Source organism: Camelus bactrianus, chromosome 6, assembly GCF_048773025.1.
Source record: "Camelus bactrianus isolate YW-2024 breed Bactrian camel chromosome 6, ASM4877302v1, whole genome shotgun sequence".
Taxonomy (NCBI): domain Eukaryota; kingdom Metazoa; phylum Chordata; class Mammalia; order Artiodactyla; family Camelidae; genus Camelus; species Camelus bactrianus.
Window position 1 is genome coordinate 26,896,252 of NC_133544.1, and position 14,992 is coordinate 26,911,243.

Here is a 14,992-nt window from a genome sequence, read left to right on the forward strand (position 1 = left end):
ACTCCTCTTCACACTAAAAATACCATCCCTTTCATCTGCAGACACAGATAGCACCGGTCTCGGACTTGCCTGCACTCCTGTCTCCTGCCAGCCAAGATAATGTGATGTGAGGCTGTTCCCCCTCACAAGGTTAATCCTCGGGGAAAAGGAAAACAGGACAGTTTTTCCCTAAGGCAATTAAAAAACCTTCAGAACATTTAATGAAGGGAATCTTAAAGTGCAGATTGAACAATCAAATTAGTTACCCAGAACACTCTCTGTAGCTCATCCTTGGGAATTTTACTTAATGTTTTTTTAAAAAAAGAAAGAATGAATGAATGAAAGAAAGACAGCCGTATGTTCAAGACCAAAAACCATTTGTTTTAAACATACTGATATCCCTGTTGTTAAAGTTTTGCTTGGATAAACTTCGTAAAGAAAATTAAGAAGAAAGCAAAGGAGAAAAAAAAAAAAAGCAAGCAAGTAAAGGAGGCTATGTAAGAATAAACAGATAATAAAATGTCCATTTCTTTATTGTAGATTATTAAAGCCCTGGATTGTTAGGCCTGAAAGTACTTTTGAGTTCATTCAGCCGAGCTAACCCTTCCCTTCACAAGTGACAAAACTGGACTTAATAAAACTTAGAAACAACTTGCGCGTGGCGAAAAGTGAACCAGTGGGCAGTGACGATTAAACACCCAGGTATCCTGGTCCAGGTACAGGCTCTTTCCATGATGCTCTGGATTTATCAACAGACAAGGAGAGGGGCAGGCAATCCAGTTCTACAGTTACTGGATTCCAAATTCTGCTGGTCCCAGAAGACCTTCTGACAACTCCCAGGCATAACCCAGGGAAGAGACCCTCCCCTTCCCCCCTCCTCACCCTCAAGTCTGCCCTGCGTCTAATCAGTCGCCCAGTCTGCTGATCTACCTCCTCCTCACGCGCTCACCTTCATCCACGTGATCACTGCCACTGCTCTGGACGGCACTTCTTCCTCCTCTGAATCCCTATAAAATCTCCAAACTGCTCCTCTGCTCCCTGATCCTGTCATTTCTCTCCCAGCCTCCCTCCACACACCCATTCTCCACATTGGACATATGACTTCCCTGCTTCAAATCCTTTCGGGGAGAACCTCCTTATGAAGAAACAGGGTCTCAGTGGGTTCCCTTTGCTTTGGGGATACCACCTGCTGAGTCAGAGGCGTATCAGTAAACAGAAGGCACATTAAATACAAAACAATTCAAGGAAGGTTTACTTCAAAAAGGACCAGGTGTAAAGAAGTGGTAGGTATACGGGAACCACAAGGGAACATTCAGGAACCTCTGGCTCGTGGGCTCAGCGCCGTGTGGTAAACGGCTTCCAGGGTGGCCCACAGGGATCGCTGCCCCCTGGTGTTTGTGCCCTTGTATAAACCCTGATTGAGGGCTAGGCCCAGTGACTCACCCCTAACCAGAGGGATGGGATATTATGTCCCAGATGAGGTTATAAAATTAGACACTCCCGCCGCCAACCCCCTCTCTGCCTCTTCTCCCGTGCTCACTCTGATGAGACAGGCCGCCATGCTGTGACCTACCCTGTGGAGACACACAGGTGACAAGGAACTGAGAGTGACCTCCAGACAGCAGATGGTAAGGAACAGAGGCTATCACTCAACAGCCCTCGAGGAACTGAATCCCACCAACAACCACACGTATGAGAGAGCTTGGAAGTGGGCCTGCCCCAAGTCGGGCCTTCAGATGAAACTGCAATTTTAGCCAACACCTTAACTGAGAGACCCTGAGAGACCTGAGAGCCTGAGGACCCACCCAAGCTGCACTTGGATTACAGACCCACAGAAACGGTGGCAATGAGTGTTGTGTTGAAGCCTTTGAGTTTGGGGGTAATTTGTTATACAGCGATAGATAACAAAAACACACTAGAACCATCCTGAGGCCCAAAAGGATGAGTAGAGGAAAGGGTATCAGGATCCAGAGGAGAAGAGCAGTCTGCCTGGAGAGGAGCAGTGACCTTCGGTCAAGGGACACAGCCAGTGTGAGACCTTGCCGAGAGGGAGCCGGGGGAAGAAGCACCCTGACCTCGCTCTTCTTCCTCCCTCCTCTTTCTCCACAGGCTCCTGTTGACCAAATTCAGTTGAATGCCAGAGCTCCCGGAGCCCTGCAGATGTGGTCCGCACGGGGCAGTGAGAGGCACCGAGAGGAGTGAGGTGTGGGTGTGGAGACACAAAGGGAAGACGCGTGCACAGTGTCCAAATGCCTTGCCTGATGTGTAAGATCTTTTATGATCTGGCCCTAATCTCCAGCTTTATTTCTCAAGCCTTCATCACAGAAACTTAGGTCCAGGAAAACAGGCACTTGAAGTTTCCAGAACTCAGCAGACAACATCACACCTCTGTCCCTTTGCATGTGCTGGTCCTTCTGCCTCCACATTTTCTCTCCCCTCCTCTGCAAGGTTAATTCTTATTTGTCTTTCAGGAATTAAGGCAGGTGCCAAATCCTCTGCACGTCTTCTATGACATCATCATCGCCTCTCCTGATGTGGGCCTCCTGACCCTTCTACCTCCTCCCAGACCCCTCAGCCAGCCTCTTTGCAACCACAGTTGTGACCCCATCTCTGTCCCACTAGCCCATGGGTTCATTCAGGGAACGGTATTCAGCTTGCATTCCTAGCATCTAACAGGGTCTGGCACACAAATGACACTCAATACATAATTGCTAATTAAACAGTTTCTAATCCTGATCACGCCTTGGTCACCAGGGTTCACAGATGCCCTGACTCTCAGCTGTGCTGGCTTCTACAACTGCCTTCAGTGAATTCCAGAATAACATCCTGTTCTGAGTTTCCTCGCCAGCCTCACCTCTTCCAGGAGAGATTTTTTTTCTCCCCTTCTTGCTGGTAACCCCTGCCTGTCTAACTAAAATAGTGCTACCTTTACTTTTAGGAAGTATGCCTAAACCACCTTCTGCCCAGGACTTCAAGGGTCCTAGATCACTGGGGAAGGTGACCTTGGGATAGCCGAATTACACAAAGGCGAGACCCAGCAGAAAAGAAGTGAATAACTGAAAACTACCAGGAGGAGGGAACCAACGATGACAAGGATATTTCACAGTGTCTTTGACATACAAGGACATTGGCTTTTTCTTCTTCCTCTAAAACTCCTAATTGATCCCTGACAGTATGTATTACTGACAACATCTAGTGCTGTTTAAACACTGTTCCCGCTCTCTGCCTAACATACAGTCAGGAATGCAAAATATCACCTGCACAAGTATCATCAATGTTACTAGCGAGCCGAAGAAACAGGTCACCACCAAGAAGATACTGTAACTGCTGAATGTTAAATCATTACCACTACAATTTTTTTCTGCTGCTTCCTAACGACACTAGGCTTAATCTCAATCCAATTTAGGTTACCTCGGATGCTCTAAAATTCTTCCAGGAAAGTTCAAAAGGCCCTTAAATACACATATAGTCTCACAACGTTATTTTGACATCCAGGAAGTGTATTAACTTTTGAAAGATCGGAAAGTTACAGAACAAAACTTTGAAAGCCCTGCAGAAAGGTGATGGGCCCAAACGTAGTCCAATCCCACCACTTTATATAAGAGGAAATGAAGCCAAAACAATATTTTGTAAGTTTATTTATTAAGTTCCCCCTGTAGGTAAACAGGGTTCATTTTATCATGCTTCGTTCTGTTTTATGTAGACACTAAATATGTTCTTTTTGTGTAAGAAGTATTTTTTAGTTGGGAAGGAGGAAGGCAAAATAAGAAACAGAGCCAGGAAGATGAAGTTCCCCATTGAGAGAACCAAAGCAGTGGTCCTCGGCCCCCCGTTTGGCATCTTCGATCACGCTGTACCACCTCCTGACCCACAACTAGGTCACGTTAAGCTACGATTTTCTCTGCCCACCTACCATTTACTTTCCCAGAGTTCTACCAAATCAAATTACCAGTCGAGCTGGAAGTTTGTCAAGAGACATTATTACTACCACTCCAAGAACCAAATAAACTCAGAAAGCAACCTACTCTCACTCAAAAGAATCCCTAGTTATAAAAGAGAGTAAATATTTCAGAAAATCTCCTCCCAAGAAACAAGAGCACTAGCAAGTAGAATGAAACCTTAACATTACAAACGTTCAGACACATCTCTGAGAGTAACCTTGAAAACCAAAGATTTGCTGTGTGATATTTTCATTTACTTAGTTTAACCAATGGTTTTCAGCCCCAACAACGTAGTAATAGTAGTCGGTAGTTGAAAACATGATGGGAGAAAGGACACCAACAGGGGCCATGGAGTTATTTAGACACAATCACGGGTTCCCTGGGAAATTGCCAAGTAACCTTCCGCAAGTTTGGCATCCTTCCCAAACTCCAGTTTTCCCATCTACAAAATGAGGGGATTGACGAAAATCTCTCAGATGAAGCTACAAAAATTCCTTAATTCTAACTCTATAAGAGCCTAGTTCCTCTACATCTTGAAAGATCTGCAAATAATCGTGAAATCAAAAAACTACATCAAACACCAACTTCCCTGTTACTTTGCAATGCATACTCCACCTGGATATTTTAAAAGATACCAAATAAATGCGTTTCAAAGTTAGCTGGGCATCATATTCCCCTGAGAGCACTTTAAAACTCAGATCTATTAAATAAAAACACCTTAGAGGGATGTCCTTTGAGGATCAGCATTTTTGTAAAGCACCCCTAAATGATCTGACTTACAGCCAAGTTCAAACATCATCACTACACTGGGCAATTCAATGACCCCAGGATCTTTTGGATCAAGGAATGTTTAAAAAAAAAAGTTAACAGGTCTAGGTGACTTCATGAATAATTAAGGCTTTCCTTTAAATAGATTTTAATATGACCAATACATTTTTCATGCACACCTCCAATTCAAAATGTGAATATGAAGGATAAAAAACTAAATTAGAAAGTCTGCTCAAATCAATAAATAAATCATGCCTTGGGAAAGTACAACTTCTCACAGTTAATGACATAGAAAACATGAAAAGAAAATGGAGAGTATTCTGAAAAGTGTAGGCTTAAGAAACCCACCCATTGTTACTTACATGTTAGGTTACCATCCTAAATGGTATTTAAAAGTCACAACATTATGGACATAATCACCCCACTTATTAGTTGGAAGTTTACCCAAAAGCTCCATTTCTCTAGATTTAGCTTTTTAAATGTCAGCATCTGAATCAACACAACACAGTCCAAGCAAAAATTTCGCACTGAAAACATCTGACAAGAGAAGGAAACAACAAGCAAGAGAAAGAAAATAAAAATTGAAAAGCACCATTTGCGCATTTTTTTCTATGTAAGTTTTTGTTGTGGACCTCTGAGAAAAGGTTTGGCTTTATAGCTATGACCTTGAATGAACCTTTACATAAGAGGACTTCCATAGGAAATGTTTTGAATCAACCTTGGTTCCAAGAGTCAGTCTTCACCTACCCCTTGAGGACAGTGTCCTGCAGTAGGTAAGTCTTGGTCACAGCTAATGGCCAGTCTACAGAAGAGAACTAGGTGAATATCCCATGTCTTAAGTGAGTCAAATTAACTAGGCTTGAATGACTCCAAGTCCTGGACCGGTACTGGGCAGTATTTTTCTTCCTAAGAGATTGAACAGATCCAGTGTCCCTTTTATAGCAATTAACTACTATAGTAAATAACATGAACACATAGATAGCCCGCTCCCACAGATTTGTCATGAGGGAGCAAGATAGATTTCTAAGATAGAAACCAAATGACTTGTGGTCATTTCCCTGAAGAACTACAGCAATTGACAATTTTGTTGCTAAATTAAACTAAAACAATGGAAAGTCCCCAGCTACCACCTAAAAAGTAAAAATCAAGTTCCCACAAAACTGTAGGGGGTTTTCCCTTTCAACATAATGCCAAACATTCTTGTGGAAAGGTGTTTGGATCACATGACCTTTATATTTCCTATTAACCTTTAATAATCCATTGATTTGCAATCTCCTGAATAACCTAAAAATATCTGCATTGTTTTCCTTTGTCTCAAAAAGCAGCTCACTGTCTGAATGCACTTTAGTCATCTTATTGACAGTACCAGCATTTATACCTTTTATAATTTATTTCCTCTCCCAGTGTCACTGTCTCTACAAGACCGAAAGATAACAGCAAAAGAAACATTCATGATGGACCACTTCTATGCCAAGCTGGGTGTAAGATGCCTTATTTACTTTATCCAAATGAATCTTCACATAACTCCATGTGGTACGACCCTTCCTCCCACTTTTTTTTTTCCTTTTATAGATGAAAAAACAGACTCACAGAAGTTAAGTAACCGACTCTAGGTCATACCACTAGGAAGTGGCAGAGTTGCAGTTTTAACCCAGGTCTGACTCTAAACTCCATGTTCCTACAAGCTTGGCACCAGGTCTCCTATTTTGGTGTGAGTTTAAAAAGTAATCATAAATAAATGTCTTTCTATCATCCTATATGCCTCACTACTTGGTCAGCTCCATTAATCTATTTTTTTCTTTATTACAATTTAATAAGCATCTCTCTTAGAGATGGGTTATCTAAGCATTCTTTTGCAAAGCAAAGGATTGAGGAATTTGGTGCTGAAAGCAAGAATAGTTTAAGAGTTCTATTTTTGCAAGAAGACAAGAAAAATTCACCATATTGAGCATCTGGGAATATTTAGTTCAACACTGCGCACATGATTAACATAGATAGAACACAGAGTCTTGCATAATACACAGAACCCAGCAGACAACGCAAATATTTAGTGAAATGAATGAGCGTGAACTCATTTTCCTTGTTAATATGTGATGTAGTTAGGTTAAATTTTCACAAACATGCAAACACTAAAAATGTATGTAAAAAGCAGCAATTATTTCCTCAAATTCAACACATGCACAGATAAAACTTATGTGCCATATTTCCTTTCTTTAAAATGTATTCTTCCAAATGTATTCTTCCAAATACCCCAGTTCGAGTTAATAGCACCAATGCCTTCTATCACCTAAGGCCAAAAACCCAGTCATCTTTGACTCTCTATTCGCCTTCTAATTTCCTGTTCATTCTGTTTCCAATCATTGTTAATTCAACTCTTTAATCCCTCTGTTCAGTCCTGCTCATTTCTGAGGGGCATTTTCCCTCCTTAGATTAGTGTCCTCCTTACCTTTCTCACAGACACAGACACATCCCCCTAGAGCCTCCAACCTACCCTGGGAACAGTGCACTTGGCACACTGCGGCAAGGTTCATAATCCCAAAGAAATGTTGATTTCACAACTCCCAGCACTAAAGTTTCTTAAGAATTAATTGCCTGCAACTCAACATTCTAAAATCTGGCTCCATCCAGACTCTCTTCCTCAAATCTCACCTCCATTTACTCCACGTAATTCATCCTCTGCCCAAGCTAGCTGGTTCTGATGGTCCTTCACTTCCTCCAGCTCTTTGTCTTTGCTGGAATGTTGCTCTTCCCGTCTGCTTTCTACATAAAGCGATCTATGGATCCTTTCAAACTGAGTTCAAAGCCACTCCTCCACAGCCCCTGGCAGACCTCTGCGGCTGGAAGTAATTGCCCCTCCTCTGAGATTACATTAACATCCTCCTTTGGCAATTCACACTTAGGCTCTGCAACAGTTATTTGCGTACGTCCTACGTCTCCTACCAGCTGTAAAACATCTACTACATACATACCTCTGTGTTCTCCACAGCATCCAGACCAGATCACGTGCACAGTGGGTTTGAAGAACGTTTGATTAATTAACATCAATCTAAGCTGTTTACACAGAAGGACAATACAAGTCCATCGGCACGGTTTAGGCAACCTTTGGTTTAAAAAAAAACTAATCCACATGTTTTTCAAGCTCTTGATACCAAGTATGTCAAAACCTAACTTCCTTGAATTTTAATATTGGAGAATCAGAGGATACGAGAGAAAGTTGTATTCATTTCTCAGTCAAGGCAGTTTAGGCAGAAAACATTTGTTGAGCTGTCAACCATCAGTCAACCCAACACAACACAAACACACACACACGGCAGCACCCCCAGTGTTTAACCAGATGCCTTACTTTGCGGTAGACTATCATATTTGGAGAACTCTCCTCTGGATCAGCAATGCCCAGTGCTCTCTGATCCCCGGATCCCTGAGCCATTCTGGATGTCTTCACTCACACTGCAAAAATGAATAAACAAACCATTAAGACATGAAAGAATTGCATACAGAAAGTTTTGCAGTGCAAAGAGCTAAGTGTCTTTTGGCAGGTGGCATGAAAATAAAACATGATGAAATTTCTTATTTTCCCTCATTAATTTAAGTAGCATTCTTTAAGTTAGGGGATAATTGTGGTCCTATTATCCACATACATTCTTCTAGTTCCAAAGCAACATGTTCTTTATTTTCAGCCCAGAATTATGTACCCTAGGGGTGTTTATATGTCAGTCTAAAATAATCTCCTGGAGACAGATGAAGCCAGTCATTTTGATGTTGATTTTGTCTTATCAAAGCTCATTTTATGATTAATTCTATGCATTAAAATATGAATAATTTATCAAGAAAATGCAAATCAAAACCATAAGGAAATACCACTTTATACCCACTAAAATGGTTATAATAATTTTTTTTAAAAACTCCACTAGTACTGCCCAGGATATGGGGCTATCAGAACCCTTGTACATTGTTGGTAGGAATGTAAAATGGTTCAGTCACTATGGAAAACAGTTTGTTGGTTCCTCAAAAATTTAAACACAGAATTACCATATAACCTGGCAATTTCTACTTCTAAGAACTGAAAACAGGCGTTCAAACAAATATTTGAACACAAACGTTCATAGCAGCACTATTCACCAAAAAATGGCAACAATTCAACGTCCATCAACTAATGAATAGTTGGTCTATCCCTTCAATGGAATATAATTCAGCCATACAGCGTAATAAAGCACGGATACTCACTGCAACATAGATTTACCTTGAAAACATCACACTAAGTAAATGAAACCAGACACAAAAGGTCACTGCTATGGACTGAATAGTTACGTCCCCTCGAAATTCATATGTTGAAACCCTAACGCCAAATCTGATGGTATGAGGAGGTAGAGCCTTTGGGATGTGATTAGGTCGTGAGAGCAGAGCCCTCATGACTGGGATTTGTGTCCTTATGAAGCAGATCCCAGAGAGCCCCCTTCCCCATGTGAGTACACAGTGAGATGACAGCCATGCACGAACCAGGAAGAGAGTTCTCACCAGACACCAAATCTTCTGAAGCCTTGATCTTGGACTTCCCGGTCTCTAGAACCGTGAGAAATATATCTCTGTGTATAAAGGCCACCCAGCCTACAGTGTCCTACCACGACAGCCTGAAGGGTCTAAGACTCATCTGCTGTGCAATTCCATCTATATGAAATATCTAGACTGGGTAAATCTATAGAGACAGTAGGCAGATTCACAGTAACAAGCATCTGAGGAGACGGGGGTTGGGGCGGCTGATTAATGGATATGGGGTCTACTTTGGGGATGATGAAAACATTTTTGAACTAGATAGAGGTGATGGCTGCAGAACACCATGAATGTACTCAAGGCTGCTGAAATGTAGGCCTTAAAATTAAAGTTATGTGAATTTCATCTCAATTAAGAAAAATGAATATTTTTTATTTGATCTCTTAAACAACCTGAAAAGACAGCAGTGAGACAATGCCAGCATATGGAATTTTTAAGTTAAAGAATTAAGTTCAATTCTTGGTATGACGCACTACTTGCTGGGCAGCCTTGAGCAAGTTAAACAGCCTGTTGGGCTCCCTTTGTTAATCTCCTTTTAAAGTGAACATGTTGAATGCCTGTTTGTGCCCAGAACCTTGCCAAGTCACCTTTCCCTACATTGCTCTCATCAGTAAAATGTGAATTCCACTGAGTGCTTACAGGTAAGGGTCAAATAAATCGAGTGTAAAGTATTGTATAAAGCCATAAAAGTCCTATACAAATGTTATCACTAATCTAAGAGCCTGCCTGGGTTATTTGCACAAAAGTCATAGGCTTTTCATCAAAGAAACTTTCATAAATACCGTACTTGACAGAAAAGGCCATTTCAATTTAAAATAAAATTCAGAGAACATTTTATTATAAAATAGGTTGGTATCAAAGGTCATTCCATAAAAACAAATGTGGGCGGAAGATGGAGAAGAGACAGGAATTTGTAACTTATGCTAAGAATTTAATTGCCCCAAATATCCCATTTGAAGAATGTTGCTTGCTTCCTCATTTTTGAATTTGGATGTGTTTTAAAAGTTAGATTACAAGCAGGACTAAAGAGCATCATTCTGTATCTCTACCCACTGTAATATCAGTGTTTCTATGAATTTAGCACTACATGGAAACACTGATTATTATTCTAATCAGCAGCTTTTAAAGTTAAATGAAGGACACACTGTTTCATTGTTAAAACAACTACTTATTTACCTGCTCTTTTGCCTGAACACAGAAAGTGACACCATGAAAAACAAAAACTGAGTCCATTTATGCATTTCATTTATCTATGTAACAGAGCCATCTTGGGTTTCTACTGCTTCATTTTTAAATGAATACTTCCACATTAATGAGCATATTATCTTCCACCCAGAAAACCGTGCAATAATAGGAAGGTTGGAAATGACCTAGAAACAATCACATCAGCCCTCCCTTCACCTTTCCCTGGCTGCCCTTCCCCCCGCCAATGGAAACATTCTTGTGTGTTAAAACAGGCAGCTGTCCCAGGGTCTGGACTTTAGTCTGCTCAGAGAATGCAGATGGCCTCTATGTTAGGAACTTTCGTGAGTCTAGTATGTAATAGAAAAGCTTCTATTTTGGGTTCCTCTATCAACTCATTTTGAAATTCAGACAAGGAGGAGGAGGAGGAGGAGGAGAGAGGGGGAGGGAGGGAAGAAGGGGAGGGGAGAAGGGGAGCAGCAGAGGGAGGAGGAGGCGGAGAGGAAGAAGAGGAAGAGGAAGAAGACGACGACGACAACAATGACAAAATTTTTTAAAAGAACAGAAAAAAGAAGGAAAAATAAAGTTTAAAATACTCTAAAAAAGAAGAAAACAAAGAAATTCAGACAGGTCATTTAACTTTTCTGTGTCTAGAAAGACTCATTTCTAAAATAGTGATGTGACCTCTTTCTGGTCCATATGTCAACAGATGTTAGAACTAGATGCAAATCCTACACAGGTGAGAATGTTCCAATTACATTCATTGACTATACAGCGGGGGTTCCTAAAATTAAAGGACTGGATTTTCATTCATTACAATAGAGTATAAAATACTTTGTGAGTAGGAGTATTTTAAATTTAGTGGTGGAGAAAAACAAAACCTTTATATTACTTATATACACATGTATGTACACACAGTAAACAACTTAAGGACTTTTATTTTAATATTTTTAAACTTTGAATGTTTTTCTGAAAACACTCAACTACATTTCAATAGAAAGAAAACACTTTAATAATATTATTTTCCTGCAATGGTTTACAGCTAACAAAAGGGGAAAACTGCAAATTGTTATGACTGTGCATTTCACAATCTCCAAGAAGAGACATGATAGGTTAGTGGTTACAAGCTGGCCTCTGTCATTGGACAGATCTATGTCTGCAATCAGGCTCTACTACTCATTAGCTATGTGATCTGGGGCAAGTTACTTCACCTCTCTGTGCCTCTGTTTCTTTATCTGTCACAAACCACAGTCCCAGCATAGTGGAAGCCCTCTGGAAGCCTGGATCTCCTACCTGAAACTGACTAGCTACTGGAACCAGGTCAAGCCCCAGCTTCTCTGGACCCCAACTGGACATCAGCTATAAACCACAGCATCCTTAGTGTTCCCTCCACTCCCCACCTAGAACCTCAGAACTTCAAATTCTCTAACTTTTCTTCAAAACCTCACCAGAAGACTCTAAGGCGTCTCTATGCCTCCATCACTACCTATATCCTGGCTCATCCTCTCTACTCACAACAACGTTCATGCTGAGCTTCTCAAAGAATCACCGAACTGCTAGTCAAGCATCCCTCCCCGTGAAGCAATTCCTGTAATACCACCGCCCACCACTAGGTGCCATGCGGCTCAACATTTATTCTTAGAGCAAACACATTGAGCATCCACTTTCACAAAACTCCACACCAAGCCCTGGAGATATAAAGACAAATCAGACACAGATGCTCTCTCCTTAAAGTGTTCAGCACCCAGGAGGGGGACAAACATGTCCAAAAAAGCAGTACATCGTACTGTGCGGGTGCTCAGTTATGACAGCACGGAGCAGGATGTGGTGGCAACTCTGATCAGAGCAGAAGGATGAACGGGACTCAGGGGGAGGCAGAAGAGGCCATTCCAGCCCAGGTCACAACACAAGCATGGACATCTGAGGCCACAGAAATGGCAGATACCCAGGAAGGAAAAAACCATGAAGATGATGATCTCAAGGAGATTTAGTAGGAGACAGCCACGTGAGGAGAGTGAGTAACAGGGATGCTCACCCATCTGAATCCATACGACTCCGTTCACTTGTTTATCAGGGGCCTCCTCTGCTAGAAAGCCAGTTCTGCCTGGGCAGTCTTGTTCGGCGGGGTTCACCCCTCTATTCCTGGTATCTAGAAGGTACTCAAGTATTTTTAATGGAGGACAGAACTGATAAGATTTCACTAAGATGCAGTGTACTCCTTCCAGAACATCCATCTGGATAACGAGTCATTAAAACTGCTCAAAGAAGGCTCCTTATCACAGAGATCTATGAATGGAATCATACATGAAGATTTTCCCCAGGGTTTATTGATATGGACTGGCCCTGAACTCAGGAATCCACTTTTGGAATCCACGAGCAATTTATGTAAGAAGGAATATGCGGGATGGTGGAAAGCAGAGTGAGGAGAGACCCTGGGAATAACAGTTGAGCATCTATGACTCAAAATCTGATTAGTAAATCTTCTGAAAGTCAGGACTGCAATCCACTCCAAACTTACATTGCATTTGTAGCTTCAGTTACAGTAAATACCAGCTCTTTTTCTTTGTAATGCCAGCCTCTCCAGAGCATACAAAGCCTCAGGTCCAGCAGACAATGATGCTGAGCATTGCAGGTAGGAAGGACCTCTATGATGTGGAGAAGGAAGGGGCTTAGAAGTCAGACTGGGAATCACATCTCAGCTCTGGCCACCCCAAGGCTGCTGTGTGGCCTTGGCAATTAATTGACTGCTCCACCCTAAACTTCCAGCTTTCCACCTGGAAGAAGAGAACCCTCTACTTGGCAAGGTTGCTTTTGAAGAGGGAACAGAACAAGTCACACAAATCCCCTAGCACAGAATGAATGTAGCAACTGGCCAGCAGTCTTGTTTTTGGCCAATGTTTGGCCAAGTGAAATTCCCAGGCCACCAACATCAGAATCATTGGAGAAATTCTTCCCCACTTCAGTCAGGTATTCTGAGTCGATGCATCTGAGATGGAGCCATTAGCAGTTTAACAAGCTTCTCAGGTGATCCTGATGCACAGCTCAGAGGCAGACCTCTACAGTTATACTACAGCGCCCCCAAACCAGCGTCACATGCAGCTAAAAGCCCTACACATCATGCCTGACACTCCTAGTGCCCCGCCTTGAAAACCCTATTCAGAGAAATATCTTGCAGGAGAGAGAACCAAACCCTGCTTGTAATATAGTCTGAATATTTATGCTGCCAAATAAGAATATCTATTGATATTATTTCCTCTCCCCCACAGCACATCAAATTCATATTGTCTGCCTCAGCCCATTACAACTCAATGGATTTTTCTTCTGACATCAGCAATGTTAAGCACTTCAAAAAAAAAAAAAAATCTACAAGATGTGTGCTAGCTCCATAGTCCAAGCTTGCTTATATAGCTCTGACTGAGTGGGCAGGAACCTCAAGGGGGAAGAAGGAAGAGATACAGCTCTAAAGAACAAATAACTTTCTGTTATTGCAGAGTCTGCCAACTTGGTATCTCCTAGGTACTCAAAGTTCAGATGCTCCATGACAGCTCAAGCGTCTGTTTCAGGTAATGTACCAAAGATCCTAAAACAAGGGGCTGGAGCTCAACCCCTAGGGGCCAATTTTGCTGGCGAGGTCAGGCACCCAGTATTTTACTGGACTGTAATCCCTGGATCATTTTAGGACTTCATGTAGAATTTCCAAGGTTCCCAAAATCTGGTCCAAGGATCTGAACCAGACCAGCAGCCTCAGGATCACCTGGGGGAGATTGTAAAGATTCTTGGTTGCCATGCTCCAGAAATTCTGATCCCATAGACAGGCCTAGGGTGGTCCCTGGAGAGTGATCATTGGAACATTCCCCAGGTGATTTGGAAGTGCAGTCAGGTTTGGGGACCAGTGGAGCCTGCCTTCTCTTCACCTGATCCCTTCATCCCGCTTCCTGCCCCTTGCTGCCTCCAGTATACACAGCCATGCTGAGGTGGGGCTCCTTTCACTTCCCTGGAACATAGCCAGGAACTCACCGTGATGGAGAAAGCCAGGGTCCTGGGGTCAAGAACTGGCTCTCAGTCCTGGCCATGCCACTCAAGACCTGTGTGACCACGATCATCTTACACCTATGCAGCCTCCCCCAGCTTTCCTTTCTTCATCTATAAATTGAGACAAATGCTAATCACCTGCACCAGTGGTTCTCAGCCCTGCCTGCTCTTTAGAATCACCAGGGCAGGGCTGCACAGCCGCTGTAACAGGTGGATATTACCATTCCCGCTCTACAGATGAGGAAACTGAAGCTCAAGAGCACAGGTCACTTGCCCAAAGTAAAACAGCTCATCAGCCAAGAAACTAGAACTCTGATCCAGGACTCACTCCAACACCCACAGACTTTTCAACAGGTCAGCTTGGAGACATTCTTCAAACTCAGACATTCACTCCAGTTAACCCACACCTTTCTGCTCCTCACTCTGCCTTCCCTGTCTTCTCTCCCTGGTTCCATCATTACAATCACCCATAATCACTCCCGTGCAAATATCCTCAACTCCCCCCCCTTCTATGTCAGTTTCCTGGCACCCCCACCTCCACC

At 42.3% G+C, this 14,992-nt stretch overlaps 1 protein-coding gene across 4 annotated transcripts in view; it reads right to left on the reverse strand.

The window, feature by feature from the left end:
- The window catches only part of RGS6 (regulator of G protein signaling 6), a 479,758-nt gene that overhangs the window by 449,181 nt on the left and 15,585 nt on the right, over positions 1-14,992 (reverse strand). For all 4 annotated transcript variants that reach the window (XM_010962350.3, XM_010962362.3, XM_074365305.1 and 1 more), the window contains exon 2: positions 8,032-8,135. In XM_010962350.3, the coding sequence (XP_010960652.1) occupies positions 8,032-8,115 (84 nt within the window). In that variant the 5' untranslated portion in view covers positions 8,116-8,135. The remainder of the gene's footprint in view (positions 1-8,031; positions 8,136-14,992) is intronic.